Source organism: Choloepus didactylus, chromosome 27 (genome assembly GCF_015220235.1).
Source record: "Choloepus didactylus isolate mChoDid1 chromosome 27, mChoDid1.pri, whole genome shotgun sequence".
Lineage (NCBI taxonomy): Eukaryota > Metazoa > Chordata > Mammalia > Pilosa > Megalonychidae > Choloepus > Choloepus didactylus.
Genome location: NC_051333.1, coordinates 175398 through 197244, shown reverse-complemented (window position 1 = coordinate 197244; position 21847 = coordinate 175398). Strand labels below are relative to the sequence as shown.

The 21847-nt window shown below is 59.7% G+C and overlaps 2 protein-coding genes across 4 annotated transcripts; one reads left to right on the top strand and one right to left on the bottom strand.

The window, feature by feature from the left end:
• Positions 1-1288: 1288 nt before the first annotated feature.
• On the bottom strand, positions 1289-9840 carry ZNF837 (zinc finger protein 837). 3 transcript variants are annotated; one of them, XM_037818972.1, is made up of 3 exons: positions 9533-9840; positions 8502-8610; positions 1289-2738 (listed from the first exon to the last, which is right to left on the bottom strand). In XM_037818972.1, the coding sequence occupies exon 3, from the start codon at positions 2645-2647 to the stop codon at positions 1418-1420; it is 1230 nt and encodes a 409-aa protein (XP_037674900.1). In that variant the 5' UTR covers positions 2648-2738; positions 8502-8610; positions 9533-9840; the 3' UTR covers positions 1289-1417. The 3 variants fall into 3 exon arrangements, with proteins under 3 accessions (XP_037674900.1, XP_037674899.1, XP_037674901.1); XM_037818971.1 differs by lacking the exon at positions 8502-8610; XM_037818973.1 differs by lacking the exons at positions 8502-8610; positions 9533-9840 and adding an exon at positions 5784-6656.
• On the top strand, positions 9174-21387 carry LOC119521811 (collagen alpha-1(I) chain-like). Its single transcript, XM_037820481.1, has 7 exons — positions 9174-9588; positions 9763-9868; positions 10053-10141; positions 18423-19142; positions 19264-19351; positions 19648-19879; positions 21257-21387. Exons 1-5 carry the CDS (start codon positions 9174-9176, stop codon positions 19272-19274), a joined length of 1341 nt encoding a protein of 446 aa, XP_037676409.1. The 3' UTR covers positions 19275-19351; positions 19648-19879; positions 21257-21387.
• Positions 21388-21847: the final 460 nt, after the last annotated feature.

The window sequence follows — 21847 nt, the reverse complement described above, 5'->3', positions numbered from 1 at the left end:
AGGGGAGAGCCTGCGGGTGGTGACGGGGTGAGGGGTGGCCGGGCCCGGCCCTGCAGGGACCTGAGGACTAGGCTGACGACTCAATACTTTCTTCTGCTGAGAGGAGGGGGCGGGAGCTGCTCGGGTCTCCACCGCACCCAGGAGGCTGAGGGGGGACTGGGCGGGGGGCAGGAGGAGGGGTGGAAGGGGCAGATTCTCGGGGGGACCTGACCGCGGAGCCGACAGGCCCAGATGGGGGACGTGAGGGAAAGGGAGGACCTGCGACTCCACCCTGGCCTCAGATGCCCAGGAGACTGGACAAGGCAAGTCCAGCCAGCCGGGACCACCCGCCCAAGGGTCCCAGGTGCAGGGTGGGGAGTGGTGACAGGCGAAGCAGGCACCACCAGTGCTGACCCACTCTTGCATCCTCCCCTGTAGTAAGGCAAGGACACGGGGACCTGTCCTGACACCACGCACCCATCCGTCTGTCTGTCCTTCCAGCACTTACGTAAGCACACACAGGCCGGACACTCTGTTCACCCCCCAGGGACCACAAGCCAGGGCCCACTAGGACCCACAAGGCTGCAGCTTGCACAGAAGGCAGAATCCGGTGCAGCCTGAGACCTGAAAGAGGGGCCCTGGGGGACAAGGCTGGAGCCCACAGGCCAGTCACACACATGGGGCACATGACCCTCAGCAGGCAGAGCCAAGCCGGTGACATGACACTTTCACCCGAGGTGCTGTCATTGCCCCACTTTGCACAGAGAGGTGAAGTGAGCTAGTCAAGGTCACACAGCGAGTCCAGTGTGGGGCTTGACACCACCCGGTCCCCCTTTGTTTCCCTCAGTGTCTGCCCAGCCCTGGGCGGCCCCCACCTCATCCTCAGGTTTTCCCAGGGGCAGTGGCTGGTCCTGGACTGGCTAAGGCCTCACCTGCTTGAGAGTGGAGGTAAACCCACCCCAGGGTGGGCTCCCTCGGGGTTGCGGACTGGAGCACTACAGGCCGCCGCCCTGTCCCGCAGCTGCAGAGCAGCCCCGGGGTGCCAGGGAATCCACCCGGACACTGCAGACCCTCTCTCCCAGCAAGGGGCCCCTGCTCCCGGGTGGCCGGAGGAAGCCTGGTGAAAACCTACGGGAAGAGGCAGAGCCCGGCCACCGCGTGACCACCGAGGACTACTGCGGCCAGCGGGAAGGGCACTGAAGGTCCTGGTGGAAGACCTGCCTGTCCCACTCGCTGGCTGGGCCCACGGGAAACCCTTCACCCCGTTTTCCCAGTACCACCGGGCGCAGTGAGGCCACCATGGGGGGCGGACTAGGCGCCTCCTCGGGACACATAGGCCTGGGCGCGCCGACCTTCGTGAGACCTGCGGCCGCGCCGTCCACCCCGCGAGGTTTACAAGGCCAGAACGTGTGCGGTGCGCTCAGGGCCCGGATCCGGCTCAGCGCGCGGCGCGGCCCGCGTGCCGCTTCTGGTGCTCGGTGAGGTTGGAGCGCTGGCTGAAGGCGCGGCCACACTGGCCGCAGGCGTAGGGCCGCTCGCCCGTGTGCGTGCGCCGGTGGCGCACCAGGCTGCAGTTGCGCACGAAGGCCTGGCCGCAGTCGCGGCAGATGTAGGGTTTCTCGCCCGAGTGCAGGCGCTCGTGCTGGCGCAGCTCGGAGCAGCCGCGGAAGGCCTTGCCACACTCGGGGCAGCCGTAGGGCCGCTCGCCGGTGTGCGCGCGCTGGTGCTGCAGCAGCCCCGAGCGGCCCTTGAAGGCCTTGTCGCAGAGCACGCAGGCGTAGGGCCTGGCGCTGCTGTGCGTGCGCCGGTGGCGGCTCAGGTTGGAGCGCTGGTTGAAGGCCTTGCCGCACTCGGGGCACGCGTACGGCTTCTCGCCCGTGTGCACGCGCCGGTGCTCCACCAGGTGCGAGAAGAGGCCGAAGGCCTGGGCGCACTCGGCGCACGCGAACGGCCTGGCCTCCCGCCGGGGGCCCGGGCGCCCTCGCAGGCAGTTCCTCCGGGGCCGCGCGGCCGCGTGCGTCTGCCGGTGGCGGTGGAGACCGGAGCAGCGCACGAAGGCGCGGCCGCACTCGGGGCACGCGTAGGGCCGCTCGCCGGTGTGGATGCGCTCGTGCTGCAGCAGGCTGGAGGTGCGCGCGAAGGCCTTGCCGCACTCGGCGCACGCGTACCGCCGCGGGGCTGGGGGCGCCGGGGCGCGCTCGGGATGGATCGGGGGGCCCTTGCCCGCTGGCGGCTGTGTGCCTGCGTGGGACGGCCCCGCCGAAGGGCTCCGCTGCGGGGGGCCGGGGAAGGCCTGCGTGCCGGTCCCAGGGTCGCGCGGTCTGTCGTCCGAGTGGTCTCCGCACGGCTGGGCCCGCGGGCAGCTCCGGGAAGGTGCCTGCCCGCCAGAACCGTCACAGGCGGGGGACTGCCCTCTGGCCGGGGCTCGGCGAGGCCTCACCGGGCAGCGACAGCCTCCCTTCCCAGGGTTTGGCCCCTGGGGCGTGACGAGGTCCGGGTCGCAAGAGGAGGTGGGACCGCACGGCTCCCCCGCGAGGGGGCTCCCGCAGCAGCCGCAGCTCTGGGGGCCTGGGAGTGTCGGCCTACCGCCCGCCGCCCCCCCCCACAGGTCTCCCTCCTGAGAGGCGCAGCTCCGGGCTCTGCCCTCTGCGAGGGGCCTCCGCTCCATCCCTGGCCTCTCCTCTGGACCAGGGTGGCTCCCAGCAGATCAGCCTCGGGGATCCTGGGGCCAGCTCCGGACCAGCGCTCTGGTTGCTGATCTGGAAAAGCAGATGAGAAAAACGGAGAGGTTGGCAGGTCCCAAGAGGGGAGAAAGGGACAGCTGAGCCAAAGGAGGACCCCAAAATTGATGCCGACTGAATGGGGGCCCCAGCTATCTGCAGCCCAGAGCAAGGTGCAAGAAAGCACCTTCCTGCCCCATTTCTCGGCCACAATTTGGGCTTCCTCCCTGTGCACAGACGTTACCCCTGCTCCTCCACCCTCGTCTGCACCAGCTGCAGGAGCACCCAAGGACCTTCAGCAGCTCCTGAGCAACAGGGACACCCCCAGTGCTCAGCTGCCCACTCCCCAGAACCCTTCCACCCCTGGCCAAGCCTTCCACAATAAAAAATGTATTAAAAAAAGAGCCCCTGGGGTATTGGCCTACCCCACCTCGATGGTTGCTAACATGCCCAGACATAGGGGACTGGTGGTTTGATGGGTTGAGCCCTCTACCACAGTATTTGCCCTTGGGAAGATGGTTGCTGCAAAGGAGAGGCTCGGCCTCCCTATAACTGTGCCTAAGAGCCTCCTCCCGAACGCCTCTTTGTTGCTCAGATGTGGCCCTCTCTCTCTGGCTAAGCCAACTTGAAAGGTGAAATCACTGCCCTCCCCCCTACATGGGATCAGACACCCAGGGGAGTGAATCTCCCTGGCAACGTGGAATATGACTCCCGGGGAGGAATGTGGACCCGGCATCATGGGATGGAGAACATCTTCTTGACCAAAAGGGGGATGTGAAAGGAAATGAAATAAGCTTCAGTGGCAGAGAGATTCCAAAAGGAGCCAAGAGGTCACTCTGGTGGGCACTCTTAGGCACAATATGGACAACCCTTTTTAGGTTCTAATGAATTGGGGTAGCTGGTGGTAGATACCTGAAACTATCAAACTACAACCCAGAACCCATGAATCTTGAAGACAATTGTATAAAAATGTGGCTTATGAAGGGTGACAGTGGGATTGGGGGGGCCATGGGGATCACACTCCCCTTTGTCTAGGTTGTGGATGGATGAGTGGAAAGGTGGGGGAAGGAAACAAACAAACAAACAGACAAGGGTGCCCAGTGTTCTTTTTTACTTTAGTTGCTCTTTTTCACTTTAATTATTATTCTGGTTGTTTTTGTGTGTGTGATAATGAAGGTGTCGGGGATTGATTTTGGTGATGAATGTACAACTATGTAATGGTACTGTGAACAATCAAGTGTACAATTTGTTTTGTATGACTGCATGGTATGTGAATATATCTCAATAAAATGAATTAAAAAAAAAAAAAAAAAAAGAGCCCCTGAGAAAGAATGACAATTTTTTCTAGCTTTTTTTCCCCCAGAACAAGGAGGGATATGTCCAGCGCAGCCCTGGGGGCCTGAATCCTGGCAGGCAGCACACCCGGGGGGAGGGCGTGCCTTCACCCAGCACCCCAAGATCACCGCTTCGTGGAGCGCAAGGGCTTTGCGCTCCTTTTGCTGTGTTTCCTTTTCCGCTCAGGGCCGATATCCCTTAACCCAACATTCTGGCAAACTGGGCTTATTTAGTGAGGTCATTTGCTCTACTTCTCCCAGGAACACTCACTTCCACCTGTTTTGCTGATTGCTAATGAGCAGTTCCATCTGGCCACCCAGCAGCCTGCGGTAACTTCCCTGGGAACTCCAAGACATCAGGGAGCATTTAACCAAGACCCCTCTTCACTTTTCCATCCAGGCCACCCGAGCGACTGGTCACTCTTCCTTTTAGATCACTGCCGTGAACAGGTGGCAGAAATGCACTGGCCAGCGCTCTGGGGGCAAACTGTTTTGCGTGGAAGTTAAATGCACTGGGTGGGTCAGAGACAAACATGCAGAGCTCCCTCTTCCGCCTCTGACAGGCCCGGCCAACGTCGCAGGAGGAAACCCCCAGGGCCGTGGCCAAGGGACACGGTCAGACTCAGGCCGGCTATGAGCCCTGATGAGGGCCCTGCCGCCCATTCTGTCTTTGCACAACTGAGCCCCCAGGTCGACCCCGGCCCCCAGCCCCAGGGAGGGGGCGCCCCCACCATGGGTGCAGGCGGGCAGGAGACGGCCGTCCCCAGCTGGCCGGGCCACTGCCGTCACGTGCCGGGAGGTCGGGTTCCTCGGTGGGGGCGGCCTCCAGCTCTGCCAGGCTGCAGGGACAGTGACCCGAGCACCTGCTCCAAGGTTTCCAGGGAACGCTGCTGCCACGGGTCAGCGCTGCTGGCCTCGGGCTCCAGGTTGCACAAGAGGCCACAGGCACCCCCACCTCCCAGGGTGGAGAAGACACCTGGAATGGCCTGGCCCAACCGGACGGCCGGTCACTGTGGAGTCTTGGGACAGGGCCCCCGCAGGCGTGAGGACTGGGAGAGCCCCAAGAGGATGTGTGGAGGGGTGGGGGCCTGAGGGAGGAGGGTCAAGGAGGGCTTGTGGGGGGAGGGGGAGGCCTGGAGACCTCAGATGTGGCTCTGCTTCGACAAGGACCTGCCTCCAGCACTGCCCCTGGGCGGCAGCTGTGGCTGTGCGCTGTTTCCCCTGCTCCTGGCCCAGCCCGCAGGCTGCCCCACTAAGCTAGACCAACTTCCAGTTGTGGGCTGCAGGCTGAGCGCGGTGCGGACCGCCCACCCTCCCTCCTGAGGGACCCGGAATCCTGGTCCCCACGTGGGCTGCAGCAAAGCCACAGCCCGGGCAGCCTTTCCCCAGCCCTGTGCTGCAGCTGCCCCAGCCCCTCCCATCGCCCGGTGGACAAGGCCTGCACCTGGCTGCCCACTGGCCCTGCAGCTGCCCCCAGCTGCTGGTGTAGTGGCCTCTGAGGTGCAGGGTCTGAGAGGTGCATTAGGGTGTTCTGGGTCGAGCCCTGCAGACCTGCACGACCTGGTGCTGACGTCCTGGGCAAGGGCACGGCTTGGACCCCAGTCAGTGATCCGAGCTGGCAGGGCAGGGCTGGGCCAAGGGACCACCTGTGATGCCACTGCATCCCAGCCTCTGACCACACGGCCCAGAGGACCCTCCCCAGGCTCAGGGCCCCTCCCCAGGCCTGATGCCCCCAAGGCTGTGTGCCTACCCTCTCACGGCCCTCCTGGGCCGCACCTGGGCTCAGGGTGACTTCTCTGTGACTCCCTGGGTCTGACACCTGCCCCCGCACTGGCCCTGCTGACCCAGCAGTTTCTCGGTGGGGACTGACCCCACGTGGGGTCGGGGCTGCCCGTCAGTCACCCTGGCTCACATGACGGCATCTCTGCTCAACAAACGCCCACTGAGGGCCCGTGTATGCCAGGCCCATCCCACACTCCAGGGGTGCTGTGTGCAGCCACCAGGGCCGACAAGCCCCGGCTCTCCTGGGGTTGACTCCCGACGCTATGTGGAAGGCGGCCGAGGGCTGAAGCAGAGGGGAGAGCCACGCCACCACCCTGGGAAGGGAGCACCGAGATGCAGGGCAGGAGTGAACGTGGAGGATTCAAGGGCTGGAAGCAGATGCTGGGGCTGGTGACCAGAGGGGACAGTGGAAAGGAACAGGGCGGTCCTGGAGGTCATGGGGTGGGCAGAGGGGTCACTGCTGGGAAGGAGCTTGTGGGCGTCCAGACAGGGTCCGCGGTGGTGGAGGGAGGGGGAGAGGATGTTGTCTCCTGAGAGGGTGGGGGGGGAGCCTTGCCTTGGGGGTGAAATGCGGTGCCTAGAGCCTACTGGGCTGGCACAGCCCGTGTGAACACAGCCCTGGCATGGCGGCCTGTCCACAGCGAGCGAGCCACCCCGGGGGGCAGCAGGGCAGGAGTGGAGGAGGATCGGCAGCCCACCCTCCTCCCGCTCAAACCCCAGCCCCCCCGCTCAGGCCAGGCTGCGGGAACCAGTGCAGGAGAAAGGGCCCGTCCGCCCCGTGCCACCCGCCCCACGGCTCCTCCCACCCAGCGACTGGGGAGAGCCAGCAGCCATCGGCACCACCACGGAAGCCGCATCAGGGGCCGGGAGGACTCGCCTTCCCGCATGCCACCCGCGCATCACTTCTGCTTTAGGGAAGAGGATGCCCCGCGCCTCAGAGCCGGTCAGCGACGCGGCCCCAGTCTGCCCCCACTCCCGGCCCCGGGCCTGAGCTCGGAGCGCGCCCACCACTTAGAGACAAGAACTGTGGGTGCCCTCCCACCCCACGGGAGCATGGCCACCAGCCCCTTTTCTGGACACTGGGTGCTATGGAGACAGTGCCGGCGACACCCTCCACCTGCTCCCTGTGTCAGCAGCCCGGTCTGGGCCTGGTACGCAGCAGGCACGCGAGAAACAGGTGTGAATGAAAGGAAGAAAGAAAGAGTGTCGAGCAGGCCTCAGAGCACAGAGCCGCCCTAACGCCCTGACTGGTCCCTCAGGGGCACAGGCCAGGAGCCGACATCACCAAGCAGGCCACGGTGGGCGTCATCCTCCTGAACAATCAGGCACGGGGTGCTGGGGCTCAGAGGGGCCTGAGGCTGCCTGGGGGAAGGCCAGAGCGCGGCCCCAGCACACAGCCCTTGAGAAGTGGAGGGAGGGCCGGGGTGGACAGCCCTGGGCTCTCACCTCATCACCCCTGCTTGCTCGCAGGCCTGTGGCCCTGCTAGGTGGGGCCCAGGGCATGGCGGTCGCATGCAAAGACTGGCCATGCGCCCGGGGATGTGGCACCCTCACACCCAGTGGCCACCACTGGGCAGGGCCGCGGGAATCTTCGCTGCCAACACTTCGGCCTTGCTCCCTAACACAGGCACTAGGCGGCAGCAGGGATGGGCTGCTTTGCGCCCAGTGGGCTGGGGCACCCCAGGCTCAGACCAGCTTCTTCCCTCAAGCTTCGACCCTCGGCCAGCACCGAGTTCCCACATTCCCCTTCTGCGTGTGGGGTCCACATCAGGCCCGAAGCCAGATCGGGGCAGCTGCCGAGGGCTCACGAAGGTCATGTCCTGGACTCTAGGTTCCTCACATGGCAGCTCATTAAATCCACAAAGGAAGCCACCTGCCCAGGAGTGTGCAGCTGGAGCTGAGATTCAGACACCCCACAAACGTTCAGAGTGTGTACCAGGCCCTGGGGTGCAGGTGAAGAGATTCTGGTGTGGGCGGGCAGGGGCACCTCACAGGCAGCCGGGCACCCGAGCCACGTTCCCTCCCCTCCAGCCTCCCCGGCAGCACACAGTAGGGCAGGCAACAGACCCCACACCCAGAATGTCAGGCTACACAGGAGATGCCCGGGAGCCTGGAGACTGTGGGAAAGGCACCGGGGAGGTCACCCAAGGGCTCGAGGTCAATACCCTGGGACGAGGATTCAGCAGAAGGATGCGGCTCTGAGGGTTGTGCAGGGAAGGGCTGGGGTCAGTGTGAATGTAGGGGACAGACCAGGGCTGCCGCCACCCAGACGGGCGTGGAGGGTGTGTGAGGAGCACCGATCAAAGGGTGTCAGGGAGGCAGAAGCGCCCTGTCCACCCACTCCGAAAACCTTGCTGGTGAAGGCTGGGGGTGTCAGCTCCACCTCTGCACGGATCAGAGGAAAAGAGACACAAAACTGAGGCAACCCTGAGGTGTCTGGGACACTGCAGGGCCTGCCACACAGCATGTGCTCAAGAAATGCTTGTGGAATTAACAAACAGAGAAAGGAGAAAACACCGAGCACCTGCAGCAAGCCTTCCACTTTGAACAGAAAGCTTTTTAACTTGATGTGGCCATTAAATGAGCCACATTCTCTTTTTACAACCTCCAACTGGGCGACTAGTAGTAGGTCACCCTTGAGGGCTGCAGGGGTAGTAAGGGCCCTTTGGGGGTGACTTTACAGTACCTGATGACACGCAAACATCCTCACATCTGGGGGGACCTGAGCACACCCAGAAGTTCAAAACCTTGCTGATTTGTCAGAGGGGGAACTGAAGCGCCAGCAGCAGAGTCTCCTGCAAGGAAACACCATAGCCTAGTAGCAAAAACATACTCCTGGCACAGGAAGGAGTTTAGTGAGGTTCAGCGACCTCACGGATTTGCACGTAGGCCGGCAATGTCCTTGAAAGCCACAGAAGGTGTGCAGGGAAGTCCCGGTGGGCAGGTGAGGCGCGGACGGCACCGGCGGGTCCCATGGTCCGCGCGGGGTCCCAGACCCGTCCACCCTATTCCCCTCTGTACTCCCCCGAGGCCAGACGGCGTCGGAAAGAACGTCCTCTGCGCGCAGACGGCCTCTGGGGGCTGGCGGGCCTCCCTCTGAGGGCCCGGCCCGAGGAGCCCCAGGCCAAGCGCGCTCCCGGCCTCGCGGAGCCTCTGCCCCGGACAGGCCCGGGGGACGCGGCGCGGCCGAACAGCCGGACCCTGCTCTTTGGTGGGTGAGCAGAGGAGCGCGGGCACTAGTAAAGCGGCCAGTGAACGAAACCACTCGAGAGGGCGAGTCCTGAAGAACATCAGGGCCAGCGGTTCCTCAGGCCTCTCTGGGAAGGGGACATCGAGCTGGCTTTGCAGAGGAGCCGCCATGGCAGGCGACGGGAGAAGCGAACTGCAAGAGCAGAGGCCGGGACGCGGGACCACAGGCAGTGGGGGCGACCGTCGGCCGCGACAGCGCGGCGGGCTGGGCTCTCCTGGCCTCGCGGGCTCGGTCTCCCCACCCGGAACACGGGCTCGCGGGAGCCGGAACTCGGAGCAGGCAGATCCGCCCAGACCTGAAGGCCCGCCCGGACCCCCAGAGCACACGGACCGGAAGCAACGCGGCGTCCCGCCTCCGCCTCGGCCCCGCGCACCGGGAGGAGGGGACAGGGGGCGGGAGCCGCGCTCACGGCCCGGAGGCCCTGCCTCGCGGGCTGGGGTCGTGCGTCCGCGCAGAGTAACACTTACTCGCTGGGCGCGGACCCTCGCGGGTTCCCAGGTCCCCGCTCCGCACGCGCTGCGCAGTGCGGAGATTTCCTCCGCCTCGTCAGGGCCGCCACGGCACTGAGGGGTAGGGGCCGCCGCGGGAACCGGCGGGAGCCCTCTGAGAGGCTGCTGGGAAGTGTAGTCCTGCCGTGTCCTGCTCCATCTCTGACGAGAAAGCCAGCACCGGCCTCCCCGGTTGTTATGGCAACTAGGCAGCCTCTACCTGGTGGGCGGGGCGGGAGCCTGCGTCGTCGCCAAAGAGACGGCGTCCCGGTTGGGCGGCAGAGTCCGGCTCCTTCCGCCCACCTCCCTCCTGTGGTAAGGCACGCGATTGGCCGAAACGATGATTGATTGGCCTGGCGCCCTGTCAGGTTTCTAGGAGAGGCCCCCAGAGGCGGTCTGTCATTTTCTGCCTTGCTCTGCTGGACCAGCTTTTGGGGAGAAATGCCTAGGAGTTTAATACGTCCGGGTGCGCGGGCTGCTTGCCAGACCGGTGAAATAGGAACCTCTGGGGCGGCGCCCGGCATCTGAGCGTCTTCAAGCTCCCCAGTTTGAGAACCGCAAAGGTGTACTTGCTCTCCTGGGTCGAAGGTCAGGCCTCCTGCCTGTTTTCGTCACCTGCATTTTGTCCCCATCTATTCGGCGGCTCCTGCCCTCTCGAGTACTGGCCCCTGCGGGGACATCAAACCTTGTTAACCAGCCCAGCACACGTGTTCGGGACCGCCCGAGACTATCAAAGGCGGGGAGCGGGGTGTCGCCCTCAAATGACCCCTTCCTGAGACGTGGGGGGTTTCAAAGAGAGGGTTTATTGCTAGTATGAGGCGGGAGAGCAGGTGGCCTATCGCCTGTCTCCCTGAACTGCAGTAACTGTAATGGTTTTATAGTATCAAAAGAGAGGCTGGCTTTAGGACAATGAGCATAACGGCTGGAGATGACGAAGTTGGAGATGATCTAATGACTGAGCAAGCGTAGCTTGATTACATGCTCGCTCTGACCAGCAAGATAGTTTAGGAATTGGGGAGGGTTAGTTCCAGGCTGACTCAGGTTCCTTCATTAATAAACATTAGAGGCTGTTTCTCTGATCATAACACTCTAAAGTTGTAAAACAGGATAAGGAGGTATAAGTGGGGCCGGTTATGAGGTTTTTACAAGCACAAGATAAAGGCTCTAGGTGATACAATCATTATCAAAGATGAAGGCAGCAGAACCACAGTTCTGCAACCTCAGGCATTTCCCTCTGGCCATTTTACGATATAGGAGAAAGTAAGAAAAGCGTCTACATGATGATTCTGTAAGCATAATTATTTTTAATTCTTAACTCTCCATTACATGTTCTCTCTGTGCGTCTCTCTCAGGGGTGCTGGGGCTGCCCCACTCCCTTTTTCTACCCTGCGGTGGCTCCACACCAAACCACCCGCCTTGGGGCCTCTTTACCTGTGCAGGAACAAAGTCAGAGCTTGCTTTGGAGCTCTGCCTTCAGCTTCCCATGCTCGCTGAGGTTGCAGCTATGGCTGGAGGGCCACTCGCTAGTGTACGTTCACTGCTGGCTCACACGTGAGTTGTGCATGACTTCGCCTTTGCCACGGTCAGAGCAGATCTCCCCAGAGGGCAGCTGCTGGTGCTGGCGTAGCTTGGTGCTGCGCTGTGCCACAACTTGGGGCACGTGGGTGGGCCTGGAAGGCCATCTGCCATGCACTCCCTGCACCAGTGGGGCTTCTCACCCCCGTGAATCCTCCGTGCCTTGCCACAGTCTGGACCCATGGCTTCTCATAAATGTGGCTTCTTACACATGAGCGTGTGCACTGCAGCCAGAGGGGCTCTGAGCTCTAGGGAAACATCTTCCTGTGTCAGTCCACAGAAAGGGAGGGAATTATCTGGAATTGCGGGCAGCTCACACTCCATGAGATCAGAGCTGGGTTGAAGGTTTCCCACCTGCTGAGCACTGCTGTGGGGACTTCTCTGGAGGGAGCTCCTGCAGGGTCTGCAGGAAGTCACTGTGCCCTCCCCACATTTGCATGGCCTGTTGCCTACGTGGACCCCACAGGGCAGTGGCAGAGAAGTGCCTCGCCACACTGTTCACATGTGGGGGGCTTCTGTAGAGAGACCCTGCAGCACCGGGACGCTGCAGAGGCTCTGTCCTCGGCAAGAGGGCTCCACTGCTCCTTGGACCTCTCCCTCAGGGTCTCCTCCCTGCCCAGATTCCCAGGCCCTATCATCCGTCCTGGGGCAGACTCAGGCTGCTGGATCTTGAAGAGCAGATAAGAAATGGAGAAGCCACCAATTACCATGAGGATAAAAGGTACCAGGAGGCATGTGTGGCAGCCCCTGGCCTGAACAAAACAGGCCTGTGGACCCTGGCGCACAGCAGTCTGCATGACCTAGGCAGCTAATGTTTAACCCATCATCTTTGTAAGCCAGTAAAGAGAAAACGGGTAAACTGTAACTTTAAATGGGAAGTAAGCAGGAGGTGAGAAACTCTTGGTCTCATGAAAGAGCAAGAATGTTCATCTGGTCTACCTGCTTCTGGCCCCCAAGTGCTGTCACTATTGTGGTTGTTTACAAAGCCCCATCCTTTGATTCTTTCCTTCCTGCACCAGCCCCATGTCACAGGATGCCCCCCACACCCTTAGGAATGTCTTTGTCTTAAACCCTTAAAACTGGCTTGCTGTCTTCTTTCAATCACGCAGCCAACTTCCCTATGAAAGTGGTACCCGCCCAGCGAGAAAAAGCCATTTGATTTCTGCTGATTTCTGCCTTTCTGTAAGCCCCAAATAAAGTTCATGTTTCAGAGAATGCTCGGCGTCTTCTTTGGTCTTTTGACTGGCAAAGTCCCCTCAGGCTGTGACAGCCTGACGGCACACCCAGGGCCAAAGCATCCTGGACAGCTGGGCCAACTTTCCTCAAGGGCCTTGAAAGCTAAAACCAGAGGCGGGAACAGAGAGAGGGACAGGAAAAGAGATGAGTTTCCAGAGGAACCGAAGGCAGCCGGCTCAGCAGTTCAGGTGATCTGGGGTCACTGCCTTGCCTCGCCTGGCTCGGCTCCTTCCCTCCTGTAAGAAAGGGTTAAGTTTAGCTTTCACATAAAGGCAACATGGAAAAGGGAAAATGGAGAAGTGGAGGCAGAACTGGCTTAAGCTGGCTCCCTGGTAAAGGGAAGGAGAGAGAGAAAGCCATGACATAAGCCTAGAATCAGCGCCAGTTCCTTACATGGGAAAAATAATAGAGTTACTGGAATATAAAGGAATGTGGGGTATAATCAAAGACGGGAACTCTTGGCAAGAAATTTAAACTAGTTAACTCTCTCGGATAGGCTGTACAATTCAAAATCTCAAAGGTGGGCTAGTTAGCTCTCTTGGATAGATTGTATCCTTTGGAGTATCCAGCCAATGGAGAAACAGGGGAGGGACCTGCGTGTTAGGCTTAGGATAAATATTGCTGTGCTCTTTTGTTCGGTGCGCCTGCCACGTTTCTGGCTGTGCGTCCGTTCTTGCAAGATCATGAATAAATTCTTTCCTTCTCCACAATCAGGTGAGTGTTTATTCCTTTTTGCTTGTTTCTCACACCTCCCTTCATCGTCTTCTCTCACCTGCTCCCTCACTGGCCTCTCGGGCCTCCTGCCTCCCTTCGACCCTGGCAGCTCATCAGCTGCCCCGAGCATTCTTCCAGGCTGCCCCCTGACAAACCACGCCCAGCGCCAGCCCTCGCTGGGGCTTAGAGTCTAATGTGCCACGTGGTGGACAGCACACCGGCCCCCAAAGATGTCCCCCTCGTATTCTTGTTATGTTCCTCCCCAGGCAGAAGGGACTAGCAGATGTGACTGGATTAAGGAGCATGAGCTGGGGGGATTATCCTGGTTTATCCGGGCAAGCCCAAGGTAATCTGGGGTCCTGGCGAGAGGGAGGCAGAAAGACTGCCATCAGAGAGGTGACGATGGAGCGGAGATCGGGGTGACGGGGGGCCAGGAGTCGACAGAGCAGGCGGCCTCTGCAAGCCAGAAAGACAAGGAACAGACTCTCCCTTCCAGAGGGAGCACAGCTGCCAACACCCTGATTTTAGCCCCCAAGACGCACTTGGGTTTCTGACTTCCAGAACAATAAGCTAATACATTGGCATTGTTTCAAGCCCCTAAATTTGTGGTAACCTGTTACAGAGGTGACAGGTAGGTACAGGTGGACACAGTCTCCAGGCAGTGCTCGGAGTCTGACACTTTCCAGCCCATCTTTTGACCTTTCCAACAGCGGGATGGCAAGACTCTGCCCTCCATGTCATCACACAGAAATTACCCTGTTACTTTGTGGTGGTTTTTCCCTCAGTGGTTCCTTTCTTCTTCGGGCCCCTGATGTTGGTTTTATGTTTTGGGTGTTGCTGTCAAGTTTCCTTTATAAATAAATGGGTCTAAGTAAAAACAAGTCAGTTGATGTAAATCAGTGGTTCCCAGTTGGAGACGGTTTTGCCCCCCATCGGGGACACTTGCCTGTGTCTGGAGACGTTTTTGGTTGTCACACTGGAGGAGGGGACGCTGCTACTGGCACCTAGTGGGCAGTGGCCAGGGATGCCGCAAAGGCACAACAGAGGATTATCTGACCCCAAAATGTCAATAGTGCAGAGGTGGAAAAACCCAAGTATAGGCAGCCACAGCCCTCTGGGAATGATCAAATTTGGGCTCTGGTGGCTCTGCAGGCCCAGCAAAGATGCAGGGGCCCCGAGGGCTCGCCATTGCTGTCTCACCCAAAAGGAAGATTCACCTAGAAACTGCACTTGCCAGCCCTGCTGGGTAGATGGTTCCAGGGCAAGGCTGGGCCCCGAGGTCTCCGTCAGGCCCCTGCTCACTGCGACCAGAGCTGCCCCTGTGACTCAGCCCACACACCCCTCCCGGCCTGGGCCTCCGCTCAGTCTCCTGGAAAACAAACCAGCTGCCTGGCAAGGAAGCACTCCTGCCTGCTCTGGCTGAAGACAGGCCTGGCTGCAGCCCCACCCCATCCCTTGCTGGGGTCAGGCCTGTGGACACCTTGGGCTGCTGTGATCCCTGCCCCTTCAATCCAGACAGGCCCCCGACTACTTTGACCAACAGAACAGGCAGAGGCGGTGCCGGGTCAGGTGCGGGTCTGAGCGTTGACCACCACGTGGAATCCCACTGGAGGAGCCTCAGGACTTCGTGGAAAGTCCCTCTACCACCCAAGCTGAGGAGCCAGACGTGTGAGTTGCTTGTTGCAGCCCCAACAGGCCTCACGTCAGGGAGCTGCGAGAAACAAGAAGACAGAACAACACCCATCTCCACCACAGATGCCCACGTCCCAATCCCAGAACCTGTGACCATGTTGGGTCCCGTAGCAAGAGCACCTCTGCAGATGTGATTAGGTCAAGGACCCTGAGATGGGGAGATGACCCTGGGTTATCTGGGTGGGCCCCGCGTGATCTCAGAGGCCCCTAAAGTGGAAAAGTGGCAGGAGAGGGAACCGAGAGGCAGCACCTGAGACAAGACTGGCCTCTGCCGGCCTGGAGGGGGTCACAGGCCAAGGAATGAGGGCAATTTCTAGAAACCAGAAAAGGCAAGGAAACGGATTCTCCCCGAGTTCCAGAAGGAGCCTGCCCTGCTGACACCTTGATTTCAGCCCTCCAGACTGTAAATCACACATTTGTGCAGTTTACACCTCCCAGCTTGTGATTCATTACAGCAGTGATGGGTGACTGATATGCCCGCCCTGGCCTTGCTCACACGTGGTGTCCCCTCTGTCTCCTGTGCCCCTGCTGACCCCTGGCTCAGTCCTTGGCCTCTGCACCCACACCAGCTGAGCTAGTTCCCTCCTGAGGATTTAGACCAGGAGGGGCTGGTGGACAAGTCTGGTGTCGGAGGGGAGGAGCATGTGGAGCCCAGATGTGACTGCACCCCAGAACCCAGCAGGCATAACTGGCTGCTCACAAGGTGGGAGCTCAGGACTCAAGGGCTGCCTAGGAGGAGGGCTCTCACCTGCCACTTCACACCTGCTCCAGGACTTAGGCTCCCTGCTGTTTCACTCATTCACTCAGCACAGGGAACACAAATGACAAAACTCTCAAACCTTGTGAAGCTGACATTCTAGTGGAGAAGGGAAAATAAATACATAAATTAGGTGGTGCTGGACAAAACAGAGCCTAGTAAGGGGGTGGAGGTGCTGGGGAGAGGAAAGCTGCAATTTTAAATCAAGTGATCTGATGCTCAACATCTTTAGTCACCAGGAAAATGAAAATCAAAGCCACAGTGAGACTCAAATTCACAGCTGCTAGGATGACTCTGGTCAAAAAGACAGGTGTGGGCAGGGATGTGGAGAAACTGAACTCTTAATACCTTGCTGGTGGGAATGTAAAATGGTGCAGCCGCTGTGGCAAACACAGTTTGGCATTTCCTTAAAAAGTTAAACATAGAGTTATAAAGACCAGCAATTCCACTTGTAGTATAGAAACAAGAGAATTGAAAACATATGTCCACACAAAAATTGCAAACAATTGTTTATCACAGAATTATTTATCATAGGCAAAAAGTGGAAGCAACCCAAATGTCTAGCAAGTAAGGAATGGAGAAACAAAATACGTTCTATCCATACAATGAGAATTCAGCCATAAAAAGAATGTGATACTGATCCATGCTAAGTGAAAGACGCCAGATGTGAACGGTCACATATTGTATGATACCAAGTCCAGAACAGGTAAATCCATAGAACCAGAGAGTAGGTGCGTGGTTGCCAGGTGCCGAGGGCTGACTGCTAGTGGGTGTGGGGTTTTCTTTCTGAGGTGAGGAGAATGCTCTAAAATTGCAAGGGTATTGGCTGCTGTTTTAGTTTGCTGAGCTGCTCAGCGCAGATGCCCTGAAATGCGCTGGCTTTAACAATGGGGATTCATTAGCTCACAGGCTTACACTTCTGAGGCTGAGAAAAAAGCCCAAATCGAGGAATCATCAAGGTGATGTTTCTTCCCGAAGACCCGTGGCTGGGTCCTGGACTAGCAGCAAGGAACGTGGTGGCGTCTGCTGGGCTCGCCTGCTCTTTGGCGTTTCCTTACTTTCAGCTTCTCTCTCTCTCTTTCTCTCTCTCTCTCTCCATCCCCTTTATAAAGGACTCCAGGAAGAGGATTAAGACCCATCCTAAATGATGTGGGTCACACCTTAGCAAGTAGCTTTGTAAAAACATCCTACTTACAATGGGCTGACATCCACGGGAATGGATTAACTTTAAGAATATGCTTTTCTGTAGCACATATAGCTTCAAACTACCACAGCTGCCCAACTATGTGAATATATAAAAACCACTGAATTGTACACTTTAAAATGTTAACTTATATGATATGTGAATAATAATATCCCAGTAAAAAGAAAAAGTTACAGTAAACATGTCGAGTGGTCAGTCCACTGAGGTGAGCCTGGAGGCAAGATCTGAGAGGGGAAGGGTGGGCCAGACAGAGCCCCTGGGGATGAGCGTGTCAGGCAGCTAAAGCCAGTGCGAAGGCCCCGAGCAGGATCAGGCTGGCCTGGCCAAGGAGCAGGCAGGAGGCCTCTGTGGCTGGGGGGAGCTGAAGGGGGTGATGAGGGTGGAGGGTGACGGGGCCTCCTACTGTGCCTACTGCCTAACTTTGGCTTTTCCTCCGAGTGACACATGCAGTCAGGGCAACTCTGGCGCAGGGCAAGGACGGAATCTGATAGGTTTTTGCAGGCTTCCCCTGGCTGCCTTGGAGAGGATGGATAGTTCCTGCTGTGGGGCCAGGGCTGAGGAGTGTCCGAAGTCCCACAGCTGTCTCAACTCCCAGACATGCAAGAGCCAGGTCCAATGCAGGTGCAGGTCCCTGGCTGGAGACCGGGGAGGCGGCTGTGCCCCCAAGACAGCCCCCTGCCAGGGTCAGAGGCCAGGCACCGAGCAAGTCCTGCTGTTCTCACTTCACAGTCACTGGCTATTTGCCCCTCCTCCCTACTTCAGGGCAGACCCTGCCCTCGGCTCCTTCCTTCCCTTCCAGAATCCAGGCGGCCCCCGAGGGATGTGGAAGCAAGATGCGAAACAGAGCCACGGGGAAAATTACCTCTGGCCTTCAACTCAAGGTGTTCCAGTGTCTTGCACATCTGGGGGCTGGGACCCATCTCTCTTTGCAACTTTGTGATAGTACTTTTGGAAAAAAAGAAGATACAAAATTGGAAGGCCTCACATTTTTGCTGTCACAACACTTTGCCCACCCTTGTCCTCACGCCTGGGTTGGGTTATCTATTCCTGAGTAACAAACCACCTTATTACGCTCCTAAGGTCAGGATTCCGGCAACCCACCACAGTAACTGGAGCCTCGGCTGGGGCGGCTCCAATGGCTGGAGATGGCTAGAGCAGTGAGCTGGGACCCGGCACACTGTGGAGTTCTGTAAATGTCTGTTAACTGGACAAACCATTTTACATTTTACATTTTACATTTTACAGAATACTAACTGATGCCCCAGAGGTTGGGTGACTTCCCAAGCTCACAGCCAGTGACACGCAAGTAGAGACACTTGGGCCGGTGTGATTCAAGTCTGCTGTGAGACCACCTGTGGAGTCCACAGCCCCTCATTTGAACCCCACTCGTCAGCCCCCAATTTGGGGCCCCAGCCCGTTGAGAACAGCATAAAAGAGCTGGATCTACACTACCCAGACACCATCCTGCCACAACGGCCCTGCCTTTCCGGAAACCTGATTCCAGTCAAATATCACTCAAGTAAACGTGAAATTCATGTGCTTCTGAGGAGGAGGGGGTTCGCCAGAAAGTCACAAATCAGGCAACAGAAGCCACCAGCAGGCCCTGTGTTGAGGGGCTTCTTCGGGTTCACGCCCCCCATTTTGCAGGTGACATAGGGCGGCAGAGTCAGGGCGGGCTCCAGGCCTTACAGCCGCGCAACCCGTGGGTCAAATTCCCAGCGTTCGGGTCCTCAGGAATCCGCCAACTCAGCGCCCAAGCTCCCTTAAATGCAGATCCGTGGCCACCCCCAGAGATTCTGTCCCACGGGGCTCGCAAACCCCTACGAGCCGATGCCCGGGTAATCCCCACTGTACAGGGAGGCTCCGCAGCCCGGGTCTGAACCAGGCAGCCGGGCTCGGGGCCGCAGCCCCGCTGGAAACCCACCCTCGGCCAAGGGCTCGCCTTCCTCTGACGCAGCTGCCCCGCGTGACGCGGGAACATGGTGACCCCACGACAGAGAGGCAAAGGGGAGAAAATGGGAGGCTCCTCTGGGGCGCTCGCCAGCCCCCGGGGAGGCCCGCAGCGGCAGCTGACCCGAGGCCGGCCGCCCGCTCCCAGCCACAGCCACCCGGCCGGGCCGAGCCGGGGCGCGAGCCTCCGACCGGAACCAAGAACACCACCCCGCCGCCGCCCCGCCCGGACCGGAAGTTCGGGGAGTCCCGCCTCTCGCCCGGGTCGCGCCCCGACGGGGCTGCTCTGGGCGCCGGGAAGACGGCCGTCTCGGTGGTCCTCCGGGGTCACGCCAGGCCTGCTCGCCTTCCCGCCACCCCTCAGCCGGTCGCGGCCGAGGCACACGTAGGCTGGAATCCTGACCACGGCCGCCAGCTCCTGACGCTTGCTGTGGTGCGTTTGTTGGAGCTCCAAGGAGACAGTGAGGACCACTGCGGGGTCCCGCGTGATAGGGGAGGATGCCTGGGGACTGTCGGGCTGAGCTCCAGGGCCGGGTGCTGGGTAGCCTGGGTCACCCACTCTCCTGGCCTCCCTCTGCGCAGGGATCTGCTGACACAGGAGGACAGGACGGGGGGCAAGACTGTTGGGTTAGGAGGATAGAAACTGACTCACACCAGCCTCTGCAAGGGGGTAAGTCAGGAGCAGCTCCAGCGGGGCCCTGCGTTCCCCTGGACTGGCCTATTACCCACGGGCTGGAAGTGCCCTCTGTCCCCAGGACCCACTGAGGTCTGTTCCACGCCAGTCACTGCGGCCAAAGTGAGGGCTGCTCAGATTAGCCAGGCCTGGTCTTGACTCACCATGAAAATGTGGGTGGGCCAGCCCCATAAGAACCCCTAGGAAAGAGGTGAGGCTAGGCTGACTTCCCAAAAGCCAAAGTGTCTAATCAAATACTTGTACACAAATGTTCTTAACACCACTATTCACAGGTGCCAAAAGGCAGAAACCACCAAAATACCCACCAACGGATGAATGGATAAACAAATTGTGGCATATCCATAGAATGGAATGTTAGTCATAAAAAGGAATGACGTGCTGATCCATGCTACAACAGAGATGAACCTTGAAAACAAGCAAAGTGAAAAAAGTCAGACACAAAAGGCCATATGATTCCATTTATATGAAATGTCTGGAATCGGCAAATCCATGGACAGAATGTAGGTTAGTGGTGGGTTGGGGGGAGAAGGGGGGGAGATTGAGGAGACTCCTAATGCGAGGGGGTGGGTTGGGGGACCTCTTTGGGGGGCCTCTGTGGGGCCCCTAGGATCACCACCAAGATCTTCTGCCCTTCACCCACTAAGAACACAGCCCCAGCAGCCCTAGACCTACAGGGTCAGGCTCTAGATCTCCTCCCTGTGTCCTGGGGAGGCAGGACCACACTGGGGCTGGCAGGTTATGTGTGAATTTTGGCCGTGCAAGGAGAATGCTACAATGTCCCTTCCACAACCCAAGGGGCCATGGGACCTCATGACCTGCCCTCCACAGGACAGCAGGTCATCCTTGTAAGGTCTCTAAAGGTGACCATTATCAAATATGCACAGGTGGCCAAGCTGCAGACTACAAACCTACCTTGCCTGATTCTGTTCTAAATAAATGCTGAAGGGGAAACTGAGGCTCAGAGGCAGGGTGGGGGGTCCCACTCCCGACCCCAACTGAGCATGAGGGCAGCTGCCTAGTAAAATGATGGATGCCTCTGCCTGTCCCCAGCCTCCTTTGTTCCTCCAAGCCAGACCCCAACCAGGAACCTTCCCCAGGCCCAGGGAGGGTCCCATATAGCCCCACCTCCAACCCCAATAGAAGACCTAGGCTCAGGTGATGACAGCTGTGCACACCCAGGATGGAGGGCTTGGGGACCCTGACCTCCAGGTGCCGCTCCTACCACCACCGGAGCCCAAAGTCTAACCTCCTGCCCAGGCCATCTTCAGGGCCTCCGTCCTTCCCAGCCCCATGAGGGTTCTTCTGTGGGGAGCTCTCAGGAGTCCCCAGGTCTGAAATAACAGAGGCTGTGAGAGGAGGCTTGCCTGGGTCACAGTGCCAGGCCCCTCAGGATTCAGGTGGGGGGAAGACACCCCTTAGAGGCTGAGGTGGATTGTGGGGCCATAGTGGTCAGTGCTGCCGAGAAGCCTGTCAGGGCTGAGTCCACACTGTGCCTGGTCTCAGGCCCAGACCTAGGAGGCGATAGACATGCAGGGGTTGTAAATGGGTCATAGACTAACACTCTGCACACTGGCTGCCTCTGCCACTGGGTGGGGGCTGCAGAGTGGGCAGGGTCTGCCCCCTGGGTTTAGGGCTTAGAGACATGTTGACTGGATGGGCATGTAGGTGTCTGAGATGTGGGTAAACTGAGGCACTGAGCAAGAAGCCCTCCCCGAAACGAGGCTGGGGTACCTGTTCCACCACCCAGGCCTTCTGAGAGGGTTCGCAGGTCTGCCCCTGGCCCCAGCTGGCCCCTTCGCGGCGCAGCACATGGAGAGCCCCAGGGGAGAGGGTAGGGGCTTTTCCTCCCATCCCTCCTCCTTCCATCCCTTGCTCCCAAAGGCAGTTTCCGGACCTTAGAGAGATGGGCCCGTTGCAGAGGAGCAAAGCGCCCTCCGGAGCCTCGCTGGGAGCCGGGGTGTTTGGAGGAACCCATGGTCCCCATGACGAGCGCCCCGAGTTCCGGAAGTTGCAGCACCTCGCAGGGGCTCCCTGGCTGCGGGGGCCGCAGACAAGAAGCCCCTCCCGAAGCGTCCGCGATCTACCGGCCCTGCCTTCACTCAGGGCCCCGCCCGCAAGCGTCAGCCCATCCCTCGGGAACCCCGCCCGGGGAGGGCCTCAGGTCGCTCCGGGCTGGGATCTTCCTCCCAGCCCCCTGCCCTCCCCCGCCGGAGACGAACGGTGGGCACGAGACGCGGGCGGCCGCCGCGGGAAGCGGGAACCCCCGCACGGGGAGGGAGAAGCAGTCAAGTCGGGACTTGAGGAGCCGGGGCCCGAGGCTGCCGGGAGCCAAGGGGTCTGAGGGGACCCGCGGCGGGGTGGGGGCAGCTGCGCGTGTGGGTGCGCACGCGCGCAGCGGCGCGGGATCGCGGGATGGCAGACGGAGCTACCCAACCCCGCTCGCCGCCCCGGGCCCGCAGCTTGCGCGTCCTT